Source organism: Panulirus ornatus, chromosome 43, assembly GCF_036320965.1.
Source record: "Panulirus ornatus isolate Po-2019 chromosome 43, ASM3632096v1, whole genome shotgun sequence".
Lineage (NCBI taxonomy): Eukaryota > Metazoa > Arthropoda > Malacostraca > Decapoda > Palinuridae > Panulirus > Panulirus ornatus.
In genome coordinates, this window is record NC_092266.1 from 28,223,678 (window position 1) to 28,250,188 (window position 26,511).

Below are 26,511 nucleotides of genomic sequence, written 5' to 3' on the forward strand. Positions count from 1 at the left end.
TGGGGGAGGGGGCAAAAATCCTGGGAGCCTTGAAGAATGTGTGGAAGTCGAGAACATTATCTCAGAAAGCAAAAATGGCTATGTTTGAAGGAATAGTGGTTCCAACAATGTTGTATGGTTGCGAGGCGTGGGCTATGGATAGAGTTGTGTGCAGGAGGGTGGATGTGCTGGAAATGAGATGTTTGAGGACAATGTGTGGTGTGAGGTGATTTGATCGAGTAAGTAATGTAAGGGTAAGAGAGATGTGTGGAAATAAAAAGAGCGTGGTTGAGAGAGCAGAAGAGGGTGTTTTGAAATGGTTTGGTCACATGGAGAGAATGAGTGAGGAAAGATTGACCAAGAGGATATATGTGTCGGAGGTGGAGGGAACAAGGAGAAGTGGGAGACCAAATTGGAGGTGGAAAGATGGAGTGAAAAAGATTTTGTGTAATCGGGGCCTGAACATGCAGGAGGGTGAAAGGCGGGCAAGGAATAGAGTGAATTGGATCGATGTGGTATACCGGGGTTGACGTGCTGTCAGTGGATTGAATCAGGGCATGTCAAGCGTCTTGGGTAAACCATGGAAAGTTGTGTGGGGCCTGGATGTGGAAAGGGAGCTGTGGTTTCGGGCATTATTGCATGACAGCTAGAGACTGAGTGTGAACGAATGGGGCCTTTGTTGTCTTTTCCTAGTGCTACCTTGCACACATGAGGGGGGAGGGGGATGGTATTCCATGTGTGGCGAGGTGGCGATGGGAATGAACAAAGGCAGACAGTGTGAATTGTGTGCATGGGTATATATGTATGTGTCTGTGTGTTTATATATATGTGTACATTGAGATGTATAGGTATGTATATTTGCGTGTGTGGACGTGTATGTATATACATTGTGTATGGGGGTGGGTTGGGCCATTTCTTTCGTCTGTTTCCTTGCGCTACCTCGCAGACGCGGGAGACGGCGACAAAGCAAAATAGATAATAAATAAAATATATATATATATATATATATATATATATATATATATATATATATATATTATTTTTTTTTTTTTTATTATACTTTGTCGCTGTCTCCCGCGTTTGCGAAGGTAGCGCAAGGAAACAGACGAAAGAAATGGCCCAACCCCCCCCATACACATGTATATACATACGTCCACACACACAAATATACATACCTACACAGCTTTCCATGGTTTACCCCAGACGCTTCACATGCCTTGATTCAATCCACTGACAGCACGTCAACCCCGGTATACCACATCGCTCCAATTCACTCTATTCCTTGCCCTCCTTTCACCCTCCTGCATGTTCAGGCCCCGATCACACAAAATCTTTTTCACTCCATCTTTCCACCTCCAATTTGGTCTCCCTCTTCTCCTCGTTCCCTCCACCTCCGACACATATATCCTCTTGGTCAATCTTTCCTCACTCATTCTCTCCATGTGCCCAAACCACTTCAAAACACCCTCTTCTGCTCTCTCAACCACGCTCTTTTTATTTCCACACATCTCTCTTACCCTTACGTTACTCACTCGATCAAACCACCTCACACCACACATTGTCCTCAAACATCTCATTTCCAGCACATCCATCCTCCTGCGCACAACTCTATCCATAGCCCACGCCTCGCAACCATACAACATTGTTGGAACCACTATTCCTTCAAACATACCCATTTTTGCTTTCCGAGATAATGTTCTCGACTTCCACACATTCTTCAAGGCCCCCAGAATTTTCCTCCCCTCCCCCACCCTATGATCCACTTCCGCTTCCATGGTTCCATCCGCTGCCAGATCCACTCCCAGATATCTAAAACACTTTACTTCCTCCAGTTTTTCTCCATTCAAACTCACCTCCCAATTGACTTGACCCTCAACCCTACTGTACCTAATAACCTTGCTCTTATTCACATTTACTCTTAACTTTCTTCTTCCACACACTTTACCAAACTCAGTCACCAGCTTCTGCAGTTTCTCACATGAATCAGCCACCAGCGCTGTATCATCAGCGAACAACAACTGACTCACTTCCCAAGCTCTCTCATCCCCAACAGACTTCATACTTGCCCCTCTTTCCAAAACTCTTGCATTTACCTCCCTAACAACCCCATCCATAAACAAATTAAACAACCATGGAGACATCACACACCCCTGCCGCAAACCTACATTCACTGAGAACCAATCACTTTCCTCTCTTCCTACACGTACACATGCCTTACATCCTCGATAAAACCTTTTCACTGCTTCTAACAACCTTCCTCCCACACCATATATTATTAATACCTTCCACAGAGCATCTCTATCAACTCGATCATATGCCTTCTCCAGATCCATAAATGCTACATACAAATCCATTTGCTTTTCTAAGTATTTCTCACATACATTCTTCAAAGCAAACACCTGATCCACACATCCTCTACCACTTCTGAAACCACACTGCTCTTCCCCAATCTGATGCTCTGTACATGCCTTCACCCTCTCAATCAATACCCTCCCATATAATTTACTAGGAATACTCAACAAACTTATACCTCTGTAATTTGAGCACTCACTCTTATCCCCTTTGCCTTTGTACAATGGCACTATGCACGCATTCCGCCAGTCCTCAGGCACCTCACCATGAGTCATACAGACATTAAATAACCTTACCAACCAGTCCACAATACAGTCACCCCCTTTTTTAATAAATTCCACTGCAATACCATCCAAACCTGCTGCCTTGCCGGCTTTCATCTTCCGCAAAGCTTTCACTACCTCCTCTCTGTTTACCAAATCATTTTCCCTAACCCTCTCACTTTGCACACCACCTCGACCAAAACACCCTATATCTGCCACTCTATCATCAAACACATTCAACAAACCTTCAAAATACTCACTCCATCTCCTTCTCACATCACCACTACTTGTTATCACCTCCCCATTTGCGCCCTTCACTGAAGTTCCCATTTGCTCCCTTGTCTTACGCACTTTATTTACCTCCTTCCAGAACATCTTTTTATTCTCTCTAAAATTTAATGATACTCTCTCACCCCAACTCTCATTTGCCCTTTTTTTTTTTTTTCGGGAGCGGGGGGCCAGAAATCCTCCCCTCCTTGTATTAACTTTCTAAAATGGGAAACAGAAGAAGGAGTCACGCGGGGAGTGCTCATCCTCCTCGAAGGCACAGAGTGGGGTGCCTAAATGTGTGTGGATGTAACCAAGATGTGAAAAAAGGAGAGATAGGTAGTATGTTTGAGGAAAGGAACCTGGATGTTTTGGCTCTGAGTGAAACGAAGCTCAAGGGTAAAGGGGAAGAGTGGTTTGGGAATGTCTGGGGAGTAAAGTCAGGGGTTAGTGAGAGGACAAGAGCAAGGGAAGGAGTAGCAATACTCCTGAAACAGGAGTTGTGGGAGTATGTGATAGAATGTAAGAAAGTAAATTCTCGATTAATATGGGTAAAACTGAAAGTTGATGGAGAGAGGTGGGTGATTATTGGTGCATATGCACCTGGGCATGAGAGGAAAGATCATGAGAGGCAAGTGTTTTGGGAGCAGCTGAATGAGTGTGTTAGTGGTTTTGATGCACGAGACCGGGTTATAGTGATGGGTGATTTGAATGCAAAGGTGAGTAATGTGGCAGTTGAGGGAATAATTGGTATACATGGGGTGTTCAGTGTTGTAAATGGAAATGGTGAAGAGCTTGTAGATTTATGTGCTGAAAAAGGACTGATGATTGGGAATACCTGGTTTAAAAAGCGAGATATACATAAGTATACTTATGTAAGTAGGAGAGATGGCCAGAGAGCGTTATTGGATTACGTGTTAATTGACAGGCGTGCGAAAGAGAGACTTTTGGATGTTAATGTGCTGAGAGGTGCAACTGGAGGGATGTCTGATCATTATCTTGTGGAGGCTAAGGTGAAGATTTGTATGGGTTTTCAGAAAAGAAGAGTGAATGTTGGGGTGAAGAGGGTGGTGAGAGTAAGTGAGCTTGGGAAGGAGACCTGTGTGAGGAAGTACCAGGAGAGACTGAGTACAGAATGGAAAAAGGTGAGAACAATGGAAGTAAGGGGAGTGGGGGAGGAATGGGATGTATTTAGGGAATCAGTGATGGATTGCGCAAAAGATGCTTGTGGCATGAGAAGAGTGGGAGGTGGGTTGATTAGAAAGGGTAGTGAGTGGTGGGATGAAGAAGTAAGAGTATTAGTGAAAGAGAAGAGAGAGGCATTTGGACGATTTTTGCAGGGAAAAAATGCAGTTGAGTGGGAGATGTATAAAAGAAAGAGACAGGAGGTCAAGAGAAAGGTGCAAGAGGTGAAAAAAAAAATATATATATATATATATATATATATTTATTTTTTTTTTTTTTTTCGCTGTCTCCCGCGTTTGCGAGGTAGCGCAAGGAAACAGACAAAAGAAATGGCCCAACCCACCCCCATACACATGTATATACATAGGTCCACACACGCAAATATACATACCTACACAGCTTTCCATGGTTTACCCCAGACGCTTCACATGCCTTGATTCAATCCACTGACAGCACGTCAACCCCGGTATACCACATCGCTCCAATTCACTCTATTCCTTGCCCTCCTTTCACCCTCCTGCATGTTCAGGCCCCGATCACACAAAATCTTTTTCACTCCATCCTTCCACCTCCAATTTGGTCTCCCTCTTCTCCTCGTTCCCTCCACCTCCGACACATATATCCTCTTGGTCAATCTTTCCTCACTCATTCTCTCCATGTGCCCAAACCATTTCAAAACACCCTCTTCTGCTCTCTCAACCACGCTCTTTTTATTTCCACACATCTCTCTTACCCTTACGTTACTTACTCGATCAAACCACCTCACACCACACATTGTCCTCAAACATCTCATTTCCAGCACATCCATCCTCCTGGGCACAACTCTATCCATAGCCCACGCCTCGCAACCATACAACATTGTTGGAACCACTATTCCTTCAAACATACCCATTTTTGCTTTCCGAAATAATGTTCTCGACTTCCACACATTCTTCAAGGCTCCCAGAATTTTCGCCTCCTCCCCCACCCTATGATCCACTTCCGCTTCCATGGTTCCATCCGCTGCCAGATCCACTCCCAGATATCTAAAACACTTCACTTCCTCCAGTTTTTCTCCATTCAAACTCACCTCCCAATTGACTTGACCCTCAACCCTACTGTACCTAATAATCTTGCTCTTATTCACATTTACTCTTAACTTTCTTCTTCCACACACTTTACCAAACTCAATCACCAGCTTCTGCAGTTTCTCACATGAATCAGCCACCAGCGCTGTATCATCAGCGAACAACAACTGACTCACTTCCCAAGCTCTCTCATCCCCAACAGACTTCATACTTGCCCCTCTTTCCAAAACTCTTGCATTCACCTCCCTAACAACCCCATCCATAAACAAATTAAACAACCATGGAGACATCACACACCCCAGCCGCAAACCTACATTCACTGAGAACCAATCATATATATATATACATATATATATATGTATGTATATATATATTAGGTATATATATATTTGCGCTACCTCGCAAACGCGGGAGACAGCGACAAAAAAAAAGAAAAAAAATATATCTTTCTTTTCTTTCATACCATTTGCCATTTCCCGCATTAGCGAGGTAGTGTTAAGAACAGAGGACTGGGCCTTTGAGGTAATATCCTCACCTGGCCTCCTCTGTTCTTCTTTTTTTTTTTTTTTTTTTTTTTTTTATACTTTGTCGCTGTCTCCCGCGTTTGCGAGGTAGCGCAAGGAAACAGACGAAAGAAATGGCCCAACCCCCCCCATACACATGTACATACACACGTCCACACACACAAATATACATACCTACACAGCTTTCCATGGTTTACCCCGGACGCTTCACATGCCTTGATTCAATCCACTGACAGCACGTCAACCCCTGTATACCACATCGCTCCAATTTACTCTATTCCTTGCCCTCCTTTCACCCTCCTGCATGTTCAGGCCCCGATCACACAAAATCTTTTTCACTCCATCTTTCCACCTCCAATTTGGTCTCCCTCTTCTCCTCGTTCCCTCCACCTCCGACACATATATCCTCTTGGTCAATCTTTCCTCACTCATTCTCTCCATGTGCCCAAACCATTTTAAAACACCCTCTTCTGCTCTCTCAACCACGCTCTTTTTATTTCCACACATCTCTCTTACCCTTACGTTACTTACTCGATCAAACCACCTCACACCACACATTAAAAGAAAAATGAGAGGGGAGGATTTCCAGACCCCCGCACCCTCCCCTTTTAGTCGCCTTCTACAACATGCAAGGAATACATGGGAAGTATTCTTTCTCCCCTATCCCCAGGGATATATATATGTGTGTGTATGTAGGTATATGTTATAAAGTTCAGGAAAGCATAATTAACAAGCTGTGCTTCATAAGATTTACTTGTTTCTTTTCAGATCTAGACATATGTAATGGGTGATGTGGGTGAGGATGATCTTGAAGTTATACGAGGTATACTTGTGGAAGTGCAACTTGCTCAGTTTTTTTCACGAATACGTGATGATCTACAGGTAAACTGAACTTTCTTTTACATTGCATGTCATGGCATCATCTATAGGTAAACTAAACTTTTTTTTTTTTTTCTTTTTTTACATTGCTTGTTCAGGCTTCACATACATTAGGGGGAAGTTGTAAGAATAGGATTATAACAATAATGGCAATAGATTTTTGGGATAATGCAGTATACAGAAAGTTAAAGACAGTCCAGATGGGTTGTTCTTTCAACCACATCTTGACTGTGAAAAGCATATTTTATAATTCACACATCATATACTGTACTGGTAAAGATATAGGGATGTCAGACATATGGCCAGTAGGCTTTGAGTGGCTCATCAAACTTTTTGTCTCTGGCCCACAGATTACTGATGACTCAAGATGACTCTTTAATTCAGATCATTTCAGAAGACATTTCTTTTGTGCAAAAAGACAAAAAGCATGGAAAATTCATCTTTACCAGTATATTTACTTACTTCACAACCGTTTTCTGGTTTTTGTTTAATGTTGATTTATGCATATGCTCAAATAAGAATATCTGCATATTCATAGAACTCCAGTATCACCTTCATAAACCCTGACAGACATGAATCCAACCAGCACTTTCCCATAACCCTGAATACTCAACCACTCACTCAAAACTCTAGCCATATTAGTTATCACATAAAACACCCATGATGTTCACTTCCCTCACCACAGATGTCAGTGTAAATGCCCTAAACAAACTTAATGACCCTTGATTTTTACTGGCTCCAGCTTTGACAAGAAATACAAGCTTTAGTATCCTTTACAAACAGGTTACCTGCTCCACTTCAAACTACACCCCCAGGTGATCCACCCTTTGAAAAGCAAACATAAACAGACTACACACTGCACAATACAGAACACTCAGAAATAATTACTGGTTGTTGAGCAACCCAAAACATTCAGCACCTGCACAGCAAAACAAAACTATGTGCGAAACAGTCTCCCCTCATCGTTAGCAGCTAAAACTTTGCAACACCACTAGAACCCCTCCCTGCCAAACTACCTACCTCCATGCAAAAATAAACAGCTCATTATCTGCCTCATAGTTTAGTAACTTATACTCACAGATCTCCTCCTCCAATAAAACACATTCACTCTCAAAGATGACAAACATTAATCAGCAAAATCCTGAACTCTGCACCTCCAAACATGCATTTCCCAAGCTAACAGTAAAGACAAACCGAATGATTACAGAGTCTTCTTAAAGACTAATCATGGATCACTTATTTACAGGCTTTCATGTCCCCCAGCATATATTGCAACCCCAGGTTCAAATTCAGCATGAAAGATAATCCTTATACTGCAGTTTACAAGTAAATCTATTGCTCTCACAAAATTACCAAAAACTGCAGGGAATTTTTTTACTGGTAAACCTTTTTGTTTTGAAATGGAAATATAATGAAACACTTTTACACTTGAAGTAATCATGAAAAATATCTCATAATGCTTCCCCAAACTGACAGATACTCAATAAATATGAACCGAATAATCACAAGATCTTCTAAAATAGTAACCATTGATTACTTATTTTCAATCCTGAATGTTCCCTAACATACATTTTAACTCTAGTTTCAAATTCAGCATGAAAAGTAATTCTTATACTTAGTTTTTCATCCAAGTCTATTCTCTCATAGAAATACCAAGAATTGTAGGTAATAGTTCAGGGAATTTTTTAGCCAAAAAACTTTTTTTTTTTTTAAACTGAAACACTGCTATCCTAGAAAAATGAAAATTCTATCTCAATGCTCCCCCAAGCTGACTGCTACCCAGTAGATACGAACTGAATAATCACAGAATCTTCTAAAAGAATATCAATTATTTATTTTCAGTCCTTAATGCCAGCCAACAAATATTTTAACCCCACGTTTGAATTCAGCATGAAAAATAGTCCTTATATTGAGGTTTTCCGGGAAATCTATTACCCTCACAAAAATGACAAAAATTGTAGGAATTTTATAGCTGATAAAAGTTGAAAATTGAAACATTATTGAAACATCTCTATATTTGAAATTCACAGAAAATATCTCTTAATGCCTCACAAAGCCAACAGATAGCCAGCAAGTACAAACCAAATAATCACAGAATCTTATAAAGGAGTAATCATTTGTTACTTATTTACAGGCCTTAATGTCCCCCAACAGTGGTAAAGCTGTATTTTCATGACCTGATGATATGAAAGTTGTCAACTGTGGAAAGAGATACATGTGGTACTAATAGATTAGAAAAGGAAACTTTTCATTGTGCATTTTTTATCTCATTGCTTATGAATTTATTTGTAAGTATATATGCATGAATTATATATATTTTGGGGAAATTATGAGTCAGTTGCTGAATTATGATTTGCGATAATGTTTTAGGAAGCTTTGAACTATTGAAGCATGTTTAAATGATGTTACTTAGAATGTGTAAAATGTAGTTTCTTCTTTTGTAAATTTTTTTTCTTGTCTCTTGGCTAGTGAATTTTTTTCTGAAAACTAGAAATATTCATTTTTAGGTGACAAGACTAAGTCACTTTGACTATGTTCATGCTGATGACTTGGAGCGCATTGGCCTTGGGAAACCAGCTGCAAGGCGCTTACTGGAAACTGTCAAGAAAAAAAGATCAGCAGCATGGAGGCGAAATCTGGTTTCCAAATTCTTGTCTGCTGGGAGCTCCACCTTAAATAAGAATAAAGCAACATTTGTTGGTGATGAATCACAAACATCAGGTCTTACCTGCTTAATTCAGGAAAAGGTGAGGACTCAATGCAAACAAGTTTTAAAGACGTTTGTGTAATATTCTTAATCATACACAGTGGAAATTTATCTTTATGCATTGTAAAGCTTTGCTTTGTATCATAGCATATCTAATAATTTGTACTGTTATCCATCAGGATATCTCGTGCAGTCTTCTTCATTAAAAACACCCCTATCTCTATCCAAATTTCAGATGTGCCAGAGCACTTTTCCATTATTGATACCCCTCTCAGTCACACACATTCTTGTTCCAACTTATGGGACTCATGTACACACAGTATTCCTTCCTTGTTTGCTTTTTCTATATTTCCAGGTTATCACATGATGACATTCTTTCTCCATCATCAGGGTCCTCCTCATGGGTGCTGACAAAGCATATTAGGAAGTATGATTAGCACATAAGATCTTAACCAAGCCCTGGGGTTTACAGGATTTCAAAAAAGACATAGTAGTGTAGCCTGCTTGCTGGTCATGGCATTCCAGCTTATTGTAACAATTTAGCAGGATTTCAAAAAAGACATAGTAGTGTAGACTGATTACAGGTCATAGCATTCCAGCTTATTGTAACAAGCTAGAATCCAGAAATGTTTCACAAGAAAAATTTATGGTTCCAATGAAATGAATTATCATGAGCGATTGAAAAAACTGAACTTTGTAGCCAAGAAACAAGGGAGAGACATGTGATATGAAAACTGAACTTTACAGCCAAAAAACAAGGCAGAGAGACATTATAAGCTATGCATGTCAGCAAGTTGAGGGCATCAAGAATAGGGTACTAAATCTGAAAGGATCTTAGCAAGGATGATACTGAATCATTAGATTGCAATAATACATTGGAATGTACATGATATCAGACAAAAATATATGAAAATCCAGCAAAAGAGATAGGAAGATTATTCATTGAAATACTAGAAAAAAGAAATGTTCAGGGAACAACAACAGAAACATTCAAAGAAAATTAGATGTATTATGTAGGGGGGCCATTCATTATCTTGGATTGACATTAACAAATGTAAAGTGCATGGCAGCGGAGAGAAGTATCATCCATCATAACATAAGACATGATGATTGCAATGTGCTAGCCCTGCGTTTTAGACTAAGTCTCGTTATTGGTGCTCACAGATGGGTACTTCCCATGGCGCTATGCTTCCAGCAAAGAAATTATTTTTTGATTGTTAGAACCTTATCTATTAGTTATGTGGCTTTTTATGATAATTGGATATGATGCTAACCTACCCTGAATCATTGTAGATTGGATGTACAGACTGTAAGTTCCTTCTTTAGATTCCTTTTATATTTATTTGATACTGTTATGATAAAGTTTGAAAAGCATTTGGAAATTTCCTAATTGGACCATGATGTATTTTCTTGGACAGGATCTTGTTCAAGGACGAAAGATTGGTGATGGAAGTTTTGGTGTTGTTCGGAGGGGTGAATGGACAACTTCAAGCAATCACATAAAGGAGGTAAGTTATTTTACTTTGTTTTGTGTAAAAGAGTGATTAGATTTGAGCTAGACTGGCAGTAAATACAGTAAAGTGGGAGTAAAGACCCTCTCTGAGTAACTGTGCATGAAGGCATTTTGGCTTTTTCTTTGTATGTTGAGCTAATGATGAGTGGCAGTGAGGACATTTCTGAAAAAAGACTGTACAGTTCATAGGTTTATGGTGTATATGAATTGACATTTCTCTTTCCCTGTGCAGATTCAATTGTGCTAGGGGTTAAATTATTGAATGTAACAATGGTACTGTGCCACTATGTTCCTTTCTTGCACCACAATGTTAGATTTGAAAGATAGTGTTTTCTGTTGAAAATTTACTGGCTTTCAATTGTTGACAATTATTTGAGTTCACTCATTTGAGGTTATTCAGGCACCAGATTGCAGGAATTGGCTTCTGAAAATGTAAAGAAATGCAAAGTGCTATAGTTTTTTACAAAATTTATGGTATTCTTTATCAAATAAGGGTTTGATCAACAAAAAAGGCACAAAGATCTATAATGTTAAGCTTATCATATTAATTTTTGTATGTGATAATACTGTGGCTGTTTATTGCCATTCATTGATTAGTTACAAATAGAGAGGGAAACTGAAAAATTGAGATTTAGTGAAAGAGGAAGATTAAGGGATTAAGATAGATAGTCAGGTATGGAAGAGGAGGAGGAAAAATGAGAATGAGAAAAGAAGAGACATTAGAAAGGAAAACAGGCAAGCAAGGAGCTCACTTAAGTTTAAATGAGTGGTTTGAACAAGCACAAGAAGTGAAAACATATTCTGTTTGTATGTAATTGTTTTAGACTTTTTACATGTATGCTTGATCGCTGTTTTCTGCGTCACCAAGGTAGTGCCATGAACAGATTAAGAAAGGCCACATCCACTCTCATCTATTCTCTAGCTGTCATGTGTATTGCACAGAAACCACAGCTCCCTACCCATGACCAGACCCCACTGACCTTTTCATGGTTTATCGCAGATGTTTAACATGCCCTGGTTCAGTCCACTGATAGCAAGTCAACCCCAGTATTGCACATCATTCCATTTCACTCTATCCTGTGCACGCCTTTAACCCTCCTGCATGTTCAGGCCCCATTCGTTTGACATCTTTTTCACTCCATCCTTCTATCTCCAATTCTGACCTTTTCATATCAGTCAAACTGTATGAGCATAATCAGCTAAATGATACTTATGAATGTCATTCTTACAGTATAATTACATATGAACCATGCAGTATTTCAGGTCTGGCATTTGGCACTTACTGTTTGTTTTGCCTGGTTGCTAGCCTCCTTTGAAAAGAGTGAAACAATGTATGTTTACTTTAATTGTATGTTTATTCCTAATTATGTTCTTTTATTATGTCTTTAAACTTGAAAGAATAAGGTTTCTTGTGTGCCAGTTTAGCAGACATCTTGAAGAACAGTGTGGCAGCCTCTGGGATAATTTGTAAATAAATGCCACTTGTACATACGAATGATGCAGGAACCAAATTATATTGAAATGATTTTTCAAGATTTAAGCATTTCAGGTTGTAATTTGATTTAAAGACTTTCATGTATTATCCCAGGGGATAGGGGAGAAACTATACTGCCCACCTATTCCCTGTGTGTCATAGAAGGCGACTAAGGGTGGTGGGAGTGGGTGGCTGGAAACCCTCCTTTGCCTTATTACTTTCCAACATAAAGAACAGAGAAAGGAGCCAAGTGAGGATATTTCCCTCTAAGACTCAGTCATCTGTTCTTGACACTACCTCGCAGATGAGGGAAATGGCAAGCATGTATGAAAAAACTTTCAAATACTATGTCCTTCTAAAATTAAAGGTTAATTTGTATTGTGATGCACCCAAGATGTTTATCTGACCCCCTATATTTGTGGCTTATTCTTTTAGCTTAGCTTGTAATCTCTTTCAGGTAGCAGTAAAGATACTAAAACAAGATGTTATCCATGTACCTGGGGCACTTGATGACTTCATCCGAGAGGTCCAAGCAATGCACCAGCTCTCTCATCCTAACTTAATTAAGTGAGTAATAGGAAGCACAAAAGTCCTGAGGAAGGCAACAAAGATGGTACCAAAATTAATAGAGCTGAGTAATAGAGAAAAGCTAGAAACTTAGGTTTGACCAGCTTAAAGGGAGAAGATTAGGGAATGACCTAATCGACTCCTTTGATTTTTAGAACTGGTTGATGACATAAATATTGAAAAGCTCGTAGAGAGATGTAGGGATAGAGTAACCAGGGGACGTGCCATGAAATTAAGTAAATAACTATGTAAAAATTAAAAAATTACTTTTATATCACAAGAGTTGTTCATGAATGGAATAAGGTGACCAAAGACGGCTAATATAGACATCATAAGTAGATTTTAGGAGAATGAGTATGAAGCATACTTCCAATACAAGACAGATACTTAATAACATAATAAGAAAAGATAGATTTATGGTATTTTGTTTTTGGTAACAGTTCTTATTTTTAGTATTAGAACTGACTTTATGTTGTACATATTCACACTGTAAGGTGGAGGAAAGAAGTAAATATATATCACTCTACATTCTGATGTAACTATCATCAACAGGTTGTTTGGCATTGTTCTATCTAACCCTCTAATGATGGTTACCGAGCTGGCTCCTCTGGGATCCTTGTTGGATCATCTACATAAACAAGTTGCTCATGTGTCTGTTACATGTAAGTAACTAACTAGATATTTCTTGTCTGTTTGTTATATTTCATCATGTTGATTGCATGCCTGGCTAGGTTACACTTGCAGAATCATTTGCTGAAGAATTTATGTTTATTAGGCTTTCAGTAGAAAACGAGAATTTAAATAGAAACAGTTGAAGTAAGGGAAGTTAAGGGAAAGTTAGAAATTAAGAGAACAATCATGGATAGAAAAGTAGAAAACCTGATATATCATGATGTTCACGATGAATTGCGTTACTTAAGTAGAGAATGAGTAAGTTACTTATACGTTTAAGCCTAACAGATATACATTATAACTGTAGGTGTTAGTCAGACACTGACCAGGGAGTTTCTACCACCTGGGCCATTAGAGTAGTAGTGAGAGTGGTGCACTGAGCCAACACTGCAGTTGCTCTTGTAATTCCCTACCCTGGCCCAGTGATGGCGAATTTCTCTTTCTGCCTAATATACACACTGAGTTTCTGGAACCCATTACGCTCATTCCACAAACGCTAGCCTCCTCTCTATCTTTCACTTAATGCTTGACAGCACATAACTCAGGATTTTGTTTTTATCCTAGATCACAAGATTTTCAGAGAATAGTGGAATAAGAAAACTATTCACAATAGGTCACCTAGCAGCCTATCATATTATGATAAGGGTACCATAGCCTGGCCTTAAAGGCCAACAAAGGCTACTTTCCAATTTTAGAATTACTGTAACAATTTTTTTCTATCCAATGCTGAGGGGTCTTGGTGTTTCCTGGGACACCTTTAACATGACTCCTACAGCTGAAAGCTGTACTTCACCCTCCTGAATAGTGACTTTTCTGTCCAACATTCCTCAATGCTTTCAGGATCTTTGTCCCATTAACCACTGTATGACTCTCTTCATATTCCATGGTTCCAAATATTGCCATATCCTCTCACAGGTATCTAAGACATTTCACTTCCTCCAAATTTTCTGTTTCCACACTCACAGTCCAATAAATGTCTCTTACTACTGCTGAACATAATAACCTAGCTTTTATTCACATTTGCTCTTAACTTTCCCCTGCACACACTCTTCCAAACTCAGACTTTAGGTTTCAGCTCACAAAGACTGACTGACTCCCCCAAACACCTCCCACTCCTGACAGATTGCAGTGCAGGCCTACTCCAACTATAACCAGTTAACAACCACCCTTTCTATTCTTTTCCCATAATGGTACCCACTTTTTGAAAGGTTCTGGTGTTATTCCAGGACCTTTTCCAGGAGCTGCTGCAGCTCTAAGGCTGTCCTACTTCCAGTATCAGTGAGATAATGGACCCCTTTGAAGCAAGAATTTTTTCAAAAAGAGTCTGCTCCTTTTATCAACAAATGATGATACAGTCTTGTTGAAGAGGGCTTTTCATTTGTAGTGAATACCTTTTTTTTATATTTTTTATCTTTTGCCCTGAGTTCTTTTACTTTCGACTGGCAGTGGTATAGGTATGACTTGTCTGTTAGTAACATGTATCACAACTGATTCTATTTCAGTATGTCTATTAATTACCATTTTTCTGCTCTGCAGTTTGTCCCACATCTTAAGATATTCTTTTGGTAGAGTGTCATATTTAGGACCATCTAACCCTTAGGCAGTCTGGTAGGGATTGCTGGCTTTCCCATACTGTCACTATCTTTCCAAGTAGACAGTGGCCTTCTTGTTCATTCCAGGCCCACCCTCAGCACAATCAGAGACCAATACAGAAAAGAGGTAGTTTCTATGGCAGTCTCTGATTGACCAAGGGGGTCTGGAATGGGGAAAGGGCCAGTATGTAGTTTGAAGGATAACAATAAGTGTGGAAAGCCAGTACTTCCCACAAGACAGACAGTGGGTTAGAAGGTCCTAACCCCAATATTGTACCTAGAGAATATTTATGGTCATGGGACACTGACCTTGACCAAAAACATTTCCCTTTATTCAAAACCTGCATTTTCCAGCCTTATGTGATTATGCGGTACAGATAGCTAATGGAATGAAGTACTTAGAAAGTCGGCGTTTCATCCATCGTGATCTTGCAGCTAGAAATGTGCTTATGGCCTCCGCTGATAAGGTGAGTAGAATATTTTCTTTGAAAATCTACTTCATTGTTAATATTTGCAACTGATTATCATGCTTAGTTTAAAACAAATGTGCATTAAAGAATGGGGGTTTTGATTTGAAAAAGTGATGATGTATTGGAGTAACAAAATTTGAAAAAGAAGATAATTAGGGGTATACATGTAATGGTCAAGATAATAGTAAAGACAGTAAAGGAAATAATGATGTTGCTTGGTATATGGAGAGAACAGCCATAGGCAAAATCACCTTGTAATTTCTAATTAAGTTGGGAAGTGTAGACATGAATTGGAAAAGAAACATAGTGAAGGCATATTTATATATGATGTGTTGGAATGAGTGAATTGACATGAGTTGATTGTTTTAGTGTTATATTTTGATGCAAGAAATATAAGAAATGAAATAGAGGAAAGTAACATCTTTTGATAAGCCTTTACTTAACGAGTGTTGGGACTTTCCTCAGGGGATGGCATCAGTCAGATTAGTATATAATCAGTGAAGCCTGTGGTATCCCTGAAGTCTTTTATGGGTTCAGGACCGAATGTGTACAATAAGTCTCATCAGAAACCCATAGTAACATAGATGAAACCATATCATGGTCATCCTTGCATCATGGATACAAGCAAATCATTTTATAGTTAGGGTGAAAGACGATTTTACTTTCTGTTTATGACATGAATGCTCTTTAATCATGATTCGTTTTAGGTGTAAGTAATGAATCTTATGTTGTTTATTGCAATCCATCCTTGATAAATGCCCTGAAGAATATATTTTGTATAAGGCTTTTCCATTCACCCAGCTATTCATCCACCCAACAGTAGCTATAAACCTCAATAACAAAAATCCCAAATTCCATGACAGCTGTGCCAAACCAAAAACCTCAAACTTCATGACATATGCTGAGCCAGATATTTATATTAACTCCTGCTAAATGCCTTTGTTATTGATAAAGACACAACATGGTTCTATGTATTGTGATAGATATTAAGTGTATTCCCTTTTGTTAGGATGACAGATATTTGTGGGTAAGTGTATTCCCTTTTGTCAGGATGACAGATATTTGTGGATAACTACATGGCAAGGATAATATTTTAGTATTAGCATTTCTTTAGATTTGCTTAGTGAACCTTAGTTCTTTATCGCAGTTATTTCGTAATGCCCCAGACAGATGCTGATGAGTATATTTTATGTATGGTGATTATGTATCCATCTAGCAATGGTCAAAAACTTGAACAAAATCCCAGATATGAAGACATGTGCACATCTACAAAGATGAATGCAAACATCTTCACACATTTGCATACTTAGGTTTTTCATGCCAGCATATGTATGTATTAACATGCATATTTATATTTATTTGTCCTTTTTCCACCAGTTAAAAACTTAAGCACAAGCCCATATATATTTTTTTTTTTTTTTTTTTATACTTTGTCGCTGTCTCCCGCGTTTGCGAGGTAGCGCGAGGAAACAGACGAAAGAAATGGCCCAACCCCCATACACACGTACATACACACGTCCACACACGCAAATATACATACCTACACAGCTTTCCATGGTTTACCCCAGACGCTTCACATGCCTTGATTCAATCCACTGACAGCACGTCAACCCCTGTATACCACATCGCTCCAATTCACTCTATTCCTTGCCCTCCTTTCACCCTCCTGCATGTTCAGGCCCCGATCACACAAAATCTTTTTCACTCCATCTTTCCACCTCCAATTTGGTCTCCCTCTTCTCCTCGTTCCCTCCACCTCCGACACATATATCCTCTTGGTCAATCTTTCCTCACTCATTCTCTCCATGTGCCCAAACCATTTCAAAACACCCTCTTCTGCTCTCTCAACCACGCTCTTTTTATTTCCACACATCTCTCTTACCCTTACGTTACTTACTCGATCAAACCACCTCACACCACACATTGTCCTCAAACATCTCATTTCCAGCACATCCATCCTCCTGCGCACAACTCTATCCATAGCCCACGCCTCGCAACCATACAACATTGTTGGAACCACTATTCCTTCAAACATACCCATTTTTGCTTTCCGAGATAATGTTCTCGACTTCCACACATTTTTCAAGGCTCCCAAAATTTTCGCCCCCTCCCCCACCCTATGATCCACTTCCGCTTCCATGGTTCCATCCGCTGACAGATCCACTCCCAGATATCTAAAACACTTCACTTCCTCCAGTTTTTCTCCATTCAAACTCACCTCCCAATTGACTTGACCCTCAACCCTACTGTACCTAATAACCTTGCTCTTATTCACATTTACTCTTAACTTTCTTCTTCCACACACTTTACCAAACTCAGTCACCAGCTTCTGCAGTTTCTCACATGAATCAGCCACCAGCGCTGTATCATCAGCGAACAACAACTGACTCACTTCCCAAGCTCTCTCATCCCCAACAGACTTCATACTTGCCCCTCTTTCCAGGACTCTTGCATTTACCTCCCTAACAACCCCATCCATAAACAAATTAAACAACCATGGAGACATCACACACCCCTGCCGCAAACCTACATTCACTGAGAACCAATCACTTTCCTCTCTTCCTACACGTACACATGCCTTACATCCTCGATAAAAACTTTTCACTGCTTCTAACAACTTGCCTCCCACACCATATATTCTTAATACCTTCCACAGAGCATCTCTATCAACTCTATCATATGCCTTCTCCAGATCCATAAATGCTACATACAAATCCATTTGCTTTTCTAAGTATTTCTCACATACATTCTTCAAAGCAAACACCTGATCCACACATCCTCTACCACTTCTGAAACCGCACTGCTCTTCCCCAATCTGATGCTCTGTACATGCCTTCACCCTCTCAATCAATACCCTCCCATATAGTTTACCAGGAATACTCAACAAACTTATACCTCTGTAATTTGAGCACTCACTCTTATCCCCTTTGCCTTTGTACAATGGCACTATGCACGCATTCCGCCAATCCTCAGGCACCTCACCATGAGTCATACATACATTAAATAACCTTACCAACCAGTCAACAATACAGTCACCCCCTTTTTTAATAAATTCCACTGCAATACCATCCAAACCTGCTGCCTTGCCGGCTTTCATCTTCCGCAAAGCTTTTACTACCTCTTCTCTGTTTACCAAATCATTTTCCCTAACCCTCTCACTTTGCACACCACCTCGACCAAAACACCCTATATCTGCCACTCTGTCATCAGACACATTCAACAAACCTTCAAAATACTCATTCCATCTCCTTCTCACATCACCACTACTTGTTATCACCTCCCCATTTACGCCCTTCACTGAAGTTCCCATTTGCTCCCTTGTCTTACGCACCCTATTTACCTCCTTCCAGAACATCTTTTTATTCTCCCTAAAATTTACTGATAGTCTCTCACCCCAACTCTCATTTGCCCTTTTTTTCACCTCTTGCACCTTTCTCTTGACCTCCTGTCTCTTTCTTTTATACTTCTCCCACTCAATTGCATTTTTTCCCTGCAAAAATCGTCCAAATGCCTCTCTCTTCTCTTTCACTAATACTCTTACTTCTTCATCCCACCACTCACTACCCTTTCTAAACAGCCCACCTCCCACTCTTCTCATGCCACAAGCATCTTTTGCGCAATCCATCACTGATTCCCTAAATACATCCCATTCCTCCCCCACTCCCCTTACTTCCATTGTTCTCACCTTTTTCCATTCTGTACACAGTCTCTCCTGGTACTTCCCCACACATATATATATATATTTATTTATAATTACCTCAAGACCAATTTTTGTGAGAGTCATGGTGATACCTAGGACCTTCCTGTAGGCTTCTCATGCCCAAGACTACTGTACTTTTACTAGCATGGAAATGTAAATTTGTCTTTACTAGCACTCCCTTGCTGGAGGTAGGGGGATGCTGTTTTGTGTGGCAAGGTGGCGACAGGAATGGATGAAGGCAGCAAGTATGAACATGTACATGTGTATATATGTGTATTTCTGTGTATGTATATGTTGAAATGTATATGTATGTATATGTGCATTTATGGGCACTTATGTATATACATGTGTATATGAGTGGTTAGGTCCATCTCATGCAATGGGGAAGAGTTAAGGATGATATATAGATAGATAATCTTTTCTTCAAGTTTTTCTTCCAGTAATACATATTCACCAATTCTTATCTTAGTGAATTAGCATCAGATTCAAATGACTAGTGCAAGAGGAAAAATCATCACTTGGCTCCTTCCTGTGTTCCATACTTTAGAGGGTAATAGTATGAGAGAGGAGGATTTTTATATTACTCCTACCATTCTTCGTCTCCTTCTGTGATTAAGAGGAAGTATGCCAATAATCTTTTTTCCCTATCCCCAGTAAGTGATATGTTCATGCCTTACTGACTATACTTCTTTCATAGTTAAAGATTGGTGACTTTGGTCTCATGAGAGCATTACCCAGACAAGAGGACTGCTATGTGATGACTGAGCACAAAAAGGTACCATTCCCATGGTGTGCCCCAGAATCTCTCAAAACAAAGCAGTTTTCTCATGCTTCAGGTTAGTTTATCAAATAATTGATTGTAGAAAATCTTTGCATAAGCAGTTGTACATTACATGTAAGAAATGGCCTTTTTTCTTTTCAGGAAGCACTACTGTGTGAGAAAAAAATTATACATTTTAGATTTTTTCCCACTTTCTAATTAAATAATGTGGTAGCATACACTCATGCATTATGTGTAGTCCTTCAAAGATTATTATTATTCTCATTTCTTTTTTTGCATACAGTATTTGAAGACAGTTTTCACTGTGCTGTTTGCCTTTTTAGAGTTTTATGTATTTCATCATCTGCAAACACATCTGAAATTTTACTTATTTCCCACCAATGTGTGAAGTACTCATATTACCTCTGTCTTCCTCATGTACAGCAAAACAAAAGTATATGCTGTATTTGCTATGTAGTGCTTAACACAGCAATAGCACTTGTAAGTACTAAACAATGTTTTGAGCATTACTTTTTTCAAACAGATGTATGGATGTATGCAGTGACATTGTGGGAGACATTTACATTTGGAGAGGATCCATGGGTCGGGTTGAATGGCCAACAAATATTAAGGAAAATTGATGAAGGAGAACGTCTTATGTGTCCTCCAGCTTGTCCCAGATCAATGTATGATCTCCTGCTACAGGTGAGATATGAAGTCATAATTTACAAAATGAGTTTACTTGCAACATAGGCATGACTAACAAAATCATAGCTACAAATGTGAGAAAATTACAGGAATGGCACTTTCATATCCTTCAATAGGTGTGTGCTATAATGTTACATATAGAAATTCTGTGCCCTTTTGCTGGCCAGCAGACTTGAGGCTGGGGACTACAGTCTATCTGTCTATCTTTTTATATCTCTCATGCCCGTTCCCTTTGGGAACTCCTTCAAGGGCAAAAGTCTCCATAATTGGTGAGCTCTGTTGCTGCTTTTTAGACTAGTGCTTCTTCCCTTAACAGGCCACTGGCAGATGGCAACTCTAGCATAGTGCTTTCAGAGGTTCCTATGTAGTGTTTATACTGACTACTTCTACCTAATGTTCCAAACTACTATTTCTACCCAATGCTTCTGTCTTATGTTCCTACCTACGACTTCTATACATTGCTCCCACCATTTTACTAAAAGGCAGTGCTAGCGCAAAGTGCTCACCACTGGAAAATCCTGAGAATGAGCTGTGCAAGTCAAGTGTTGTCAAGTGTTATGTATAACAAGGAGATCGTATATTTGTGAACAGAATGCCAGTAGACCATGTGTGGATGATGCAGTATGAAAAGACAGCTACCTAGATCAGAGGAGTGCAGCTTGACATCTAGTGAAGTGTAGGCTCCTTGCACAGCAGTTACGAATCCTCCCGATATCCAGGAAGGTAGTAATATACCTCATTGGTTAGGCACTGCCTTTCAGCTACCTACCTGGGGTCCACAGTTCCACAGATAATTTTTAAAGAGGGTGTGTGTTGTTTCTGACATAGATGGCATTCCTAAAACCACTTGCAAGTGGGTAAGTTGATTCATTTGGTAAAGTGGAATGTAAAAAGAATAAATTGTGAACAGAAGAGTACTGTTGTAGGTGATTTCAGGAAGAGTAATTCTTATGCTTCTGGTTTCTGTGAGACAGCTTTAAAGGTTAGTGGATCAGATGAATGGGATGGAGTGAGGAATATGACACTTGTAAACTCATTAATGCCCGGTGACTTGCAAAGAGTTACTAATGATATGGGAAAAAAGATGAACTTCATATTTGCTGTTTCTCATTAATAGAAAGTGATAGGAATGCATGTGGGAGTAAAGGGTATGTAGAAGAAAAGTTCCAGTCTCTTAGGGCCCATAATTGGCTATGTTTGGAGTATTAGTTCAGGGAAGTGTGGATAGTTTCTTAGATTAACTTGGCTTTGTATTTCTTGTTATATTTCTCATGACTTGGCATTATCGTCACACAGATATCCTTTAAGCTTGTAGTTCTTAAGTGCATAAGTGAATATGTTGATCAAAGGAAATTTCTCTGAATTTTCAGTGCTGGTCTCATGATCCTGGTGAACGACCAACATTCTCCCAGATATATGAACATGTAGCAGCCCTTATGCCTTGTGTTATGAAAGCTTTGCAACCATTGGATGAAGAAGGTAGACTAAAAGTGGAAGTTGAAGACCTTATTGTAGTTATTGATGGCAGGTAAGCTAAAGCTGATTTATTCAACCAGTTGTCTTATGTTAACGTAGTTGCAACATTTTAAGAATAATAGTGTAGTATGCCATGTTTTTTTAAGTGTAGTATACTGGATTCTGTACATTAGACCAGAAAAGAAGAAAAATTTGCAGTGGCATTGATTCCCCAGATATGATTTTTTTTTCTCATACCTAATTACCTCGCCCACCTTAGCAAGCTATTTTCAGGAATAGGCAGCTCTCTTGATGTCACTTACAGTGTGGTAAAACCAGAGCCTACCATCCACAGCCAAATCCCACAGACTATATGATTTAGTTCAGCCAATAGATAGGGTTTTATTCCACATAGAACAGCATTATGTTCCACATATCACAAATTGATTCAGTTCATTCTTTCCCTTACACATCTTTTGCCAAGTATGCCAAAGCCTCTTTAGCTCTATTTTTCTATCTCCTTGGTCTCTCCCTCCTTTACGCTCACCCCACTTCTAACACATAGTTATTATTAGTTTTTCATTGTTCATCCTTTGTGCATCTCTGAATCATTTCCATTTCAACACACTTTGGTAAGGTTTCTCCATCAGATTGTCCTTACTATCACATGTTCCTCTTAAGTTGTCATTCCTTACAGTCACTGTGCATCTCACGTTATTATATTTCACAGCAGTGGACAGGGCAAAGGCAATTGCACATCCCAGTCATTGACAGCTCAGCTGAAGGGTTAGAAAATAGTTATAAAAAGAAAGAATCCTTGATAGACCAGTTTGAGCTCCATAGGTGATTAGAGACCTGACTTTTAAAAGTGGAAATGTCGTAGGAAGAGGGAAATACAATATACAAGAGAATTCCTCAGCTTTGTTCATTTGGAAAAAAGATGTCATAATGGTTAGTCTTTGTTGTGGTGGTCTCAGTACAGAAGCACTGGGAAGGAGCAGCCAAGTATCATATGGGTCAAAGTTGTTGAGACAAGGAACATGCACAGACAGCTCATAAAAGCTGTTGCCTGCGTGGTTATCGGGAGGGTTAGTGACTGCTGTGTAGTGAGCCAGCACTTCAGTGGTTGTCAAGCTGCACTCCTCTGACCCAGGTAGGTAACTTTTCTGCCTCACCCACACATGGACTTCTGACATTCTGTCTATGAACATACAGTCTCTCCTGTCACACATAACATTTGAAAATTGACTTGCACAGCTCATTCCTGATAACTCTAGATTTTTCTGCGGTAAGCACTATGCGTTTGCCCATCCTTTTGGCAAAATGTAGGAGCAGTAGATAGAAGTAGGCAGGAACATTATATAGAAACAGTAGGTAGAAGTAATTGGTAAGAACATCATCCTGAAACAGTAGGTAGAAGTAGTAGGTTAGAACACTAGGTAGACACATAAGTTAAAAGTAGTCATCAGGAACATTAGGTAGGAGCCTCTACAAAAACTGCACTAGAGTTGCCCTTTGCCAGTGGCTTATTGTGGGTGAAGCACTAAAGGCTGGCTAAGAAGCAGCTTTGGAGCTCATTAGTTGAGACTAATGCTGGGGCCACCCTGTTAAGGAGTTCCAGGAGTGAATAGGTGTCAAGAGATATAGATAGATAGGTAAATAGAGTGACATATTTGGAACAGAGAACTCCCATTAAGGGGTTGATCTTATCAAAAGAGTCTGCACCTATCCTTGTTGACATGCCTCCCTCACAAACACCATTCTGCACACTCTTCCCTCATATTTCACCCTCCAGTGCTCCTCCACTCCATTTTCCCACATTAGAGGTGGTCTTCCTCTCGCATCTACCATTTTGATTGTACTATCATATGCTTTCCATGTAAATTCCCAGTCTTGTATTCTTTACAAAACACCTCATAATATTAAGTTTCAGTCACTGTGTTGCTCCTTAAGTCATTCCCTTTGCATCCCTGTGATACCACAACTTTCATACAGCCCTGACTCTTTGTTTTCTTCATTCCATCTTATCATATCACATGCTTCTCTGAAGCAACTAGTATCCCCAGCCTGAATTCTTGACTTCTGGCTCAGCCAGTGGCTCAGCCAATGTCAGTGTTTCAGCTGCAGAGGTCAGGTTTGGGAGGACTATGCTGTCCCTTATTCTTTCTTTACTTCCATACTTACACCCCTACCCTTCATTTTTCTGCTAAGGGAAATGATAAATCTTTTTCCAAGTGCTGCTCTCTTCCATATCTCTTGTTTCATTTTACCATCCTTGCCCAAGATAGTTCCCAAATACATACATTCTGTCACCTCTTCCAGTCTTTTTTTCTCCCATATCTGTAACACAGTTGAGTACACTTTCTTCTCTCACTTTGTAGGGCTTAGCAAAATCTATACTTTCACTGTTTCCTTTGAGACACCAATACTTTAGATTTATTCTCATTTACCTTCAGTTGCTTACACTTACTACTCTGGATAAAGGTGGAAGAAGACACTTAAGATAACTATAGTGCTTTATTCCTACATCTCTGTTCAGTGAACCATCTTCAAGGAATGGACAATAGACTAGAAAAAAGGTATGTATGTTCTCTGGACGTCCTGACCTGTTGTGACCTCACTGGTTCCCACACCATGCTCTCCTCCTTCACCATGATACAGGCTTTTGCATTCACTCTTCCCACCTTTTCTAACATCATTCTGCTGTTACTTTTGCCAGCTTCGAGAATCCACCTCTGTTATTCATATTCTCCCTTGTCAGATTTTACTCCTATACCTTCAAGCATGCATATCCTTGCCGAGACAAATACTAACTTCCACATGATCCTTATTGCATTCAGGAGTTTTGCCCTTCTTCCACCCTGTGTCTCATTTTGGCTCCCATGATTCTGTCTGCTACTCATCAAATCCCAAGTATCTAAAGCACTTTCTTCCACCAGGTTCTCTCCATTCACTCTTAATAGTCAGATCATGTCAACTTACAGTGTTTTGTTTTTGCAGTCCAGAAAACTACTGGTGGAAGGGTCAGAACCAGAGAACTTTTGAAGTGGGAGACTTCCCACGCTGCATTGTTGATCCTCAAAGGCGTCTAGTGAATGAAGACATCAGCAAACCTCTTCAGAACTCCTTTATTCATACAGGTGGCAAAGTCATAGTCCATTCTGTATGTCTGTTCTTTACACTTACATTAATATCATTTTCAGTATTCACATTTTACTAGCCTTAGGAATTCCTTCTTTGCAGCCCCTGCAGCACTTGAAATAATGAAAGAATTTTATCACCAGACTGTAAAAGTATTTCAAAATTCAGGTCTTTTAAATTGTTTACTTTCCTTCTTTCATATATATATTCACTATTTCCTGCGTTAGCGAGGTAGCGTTAAGAACAGAGGAGGTGGAAGGATGGGGTGTGAAAGATTTTGAGCGATCGAGGCCTGAACATACAGGAGGGTGAAAGGCGTGCAAGGAATACAGTGAATTGGAACGATTTGGTATACCAGGGTCGTCGTGCTGTCAGTGGATTGAACCAGGGCATGTGAAGCGTCTGGGGTAAGCCATGGAAAGTTTTGTGGGGCCTGGATGTGGAAAGGGAGCTGTGGTTTCTGTGCATTACACTTGACAGCCAGAGACTGAGTGTGAATGAATGTGGCCTTTGTTGTCTTTTCCTAGCGCTACCTCACACGCAAATGGGGGGAGGGGTTGCCATTTAATGTGTGGTGGGATGGTGACAGGAGTGGATGAAGGCAGCAAGTATGAATATGTACATGTGTATATATGTATGTGTCTGTGTATGTATATGTATGTATACATTGAAATGTATAGGTATGTATATGTGCGTTTGTAGGTGTTAATGTACATACATGTGTATGTGGATGGGTTGGGCCATTCTTTCTTCAGTTTCCTTGCACTACCTCACTATCGCAGGAGACAGCAGCAAAGTATAATAAAGGAAAAAAATATTTTTAATTTCTACTGTAAGTCAGTTTATACATTTCTGTACTTAAGTATCTTGACATGTATCTTTTATTGTATAGGTCATGGAGGATTGAAAGGCAAAACTTGGGGTAGTCCAGTTTTCATTGATGATATGTATCTTAGAAACCCCATGGAACCTCCAGATAAGCTTGGAAAATCCATGTCACCTCGAAGAATCAGTAAGTACATTCTTTGTGCAGTTGCCTTAGGTAAGGGATGAAAGATGATTTAACTACATTTTATCATTATACATAAAACTTCTTTTTACTTAGTTAAGGGTAATGAGCCAGTATTTTGTGTGATTAGCCATTAACTTATTTGTCTTGAAATATTATGAATATTCAAAAAATCTTTATATTTTCACCTTACTATTGATGTTCTGGTATGATTGTAGGATATAAAG

The 26,511-nt window shown here is 39.5% G+C and overlaps 1 protein-coding gene across 3 annotated transcripts in view; it reads left to right on the forward strand.

Annotated features, from left to right (window-relative positions):
• The window catches only part of Ack (activated Cdc42 kinase), a 43,619-nt gene that overhangs the window by 4,073 nt on the left and 13,035 nt on the right, over positions 1 to 26,511 (forward strand). For all 3 annotated transcript variants that reach the window (XM_071687348.1, XM_071687347.1, XM_071687349.1), the window contains exons 2-12: positions 6,406 to 6,519; positions 9,024 to 9,263; positions 10,642 to 10,731; positions 12,668 to 12,777; positions 13,330 to 13,439; positions 15,396 to 15,508; positions 19,909 to 20,047; positions 20,516 to 20,676; positions 22,050 to 22,207; positions 25,135 to 25,274; positions 26,168 to 26,287. In XM_071687348.1, the coding sequence (XP_071543449.1) occupies positions 6,421 to 6,519; positions 9,024 to 9,263; positions 10,642 to 10,731; positions 12,668 to 12,777; positions 13,330 to 13,439; positions 15,396 to 15,508; positions 19,909 to 20,047; positions 20,516 to 20,676; positions 22,050 to 22,207; positions 25,135 to 25,274; positions 26,168 to 26,287 (1,480 nt within the window). In that variant the 5' untranslated portion in view covers positions 6,406 to 6,420. The remainder of the gene's footprint in view (positions 1 to 6,405; positions 6,520 to 9,023; positions 9,264 to 10,641; positions 10,732 to 12,667; positions 12,778 to 13,329; positions 13,440 to 15,395; positions 15,509 to 19,908; positions 20,048 to 20,515; positions 20,677 to 22,049; positions 22,208 to 25,134; positions 25,275 to 26,167; positions 26,288 to 26,511) is intronic.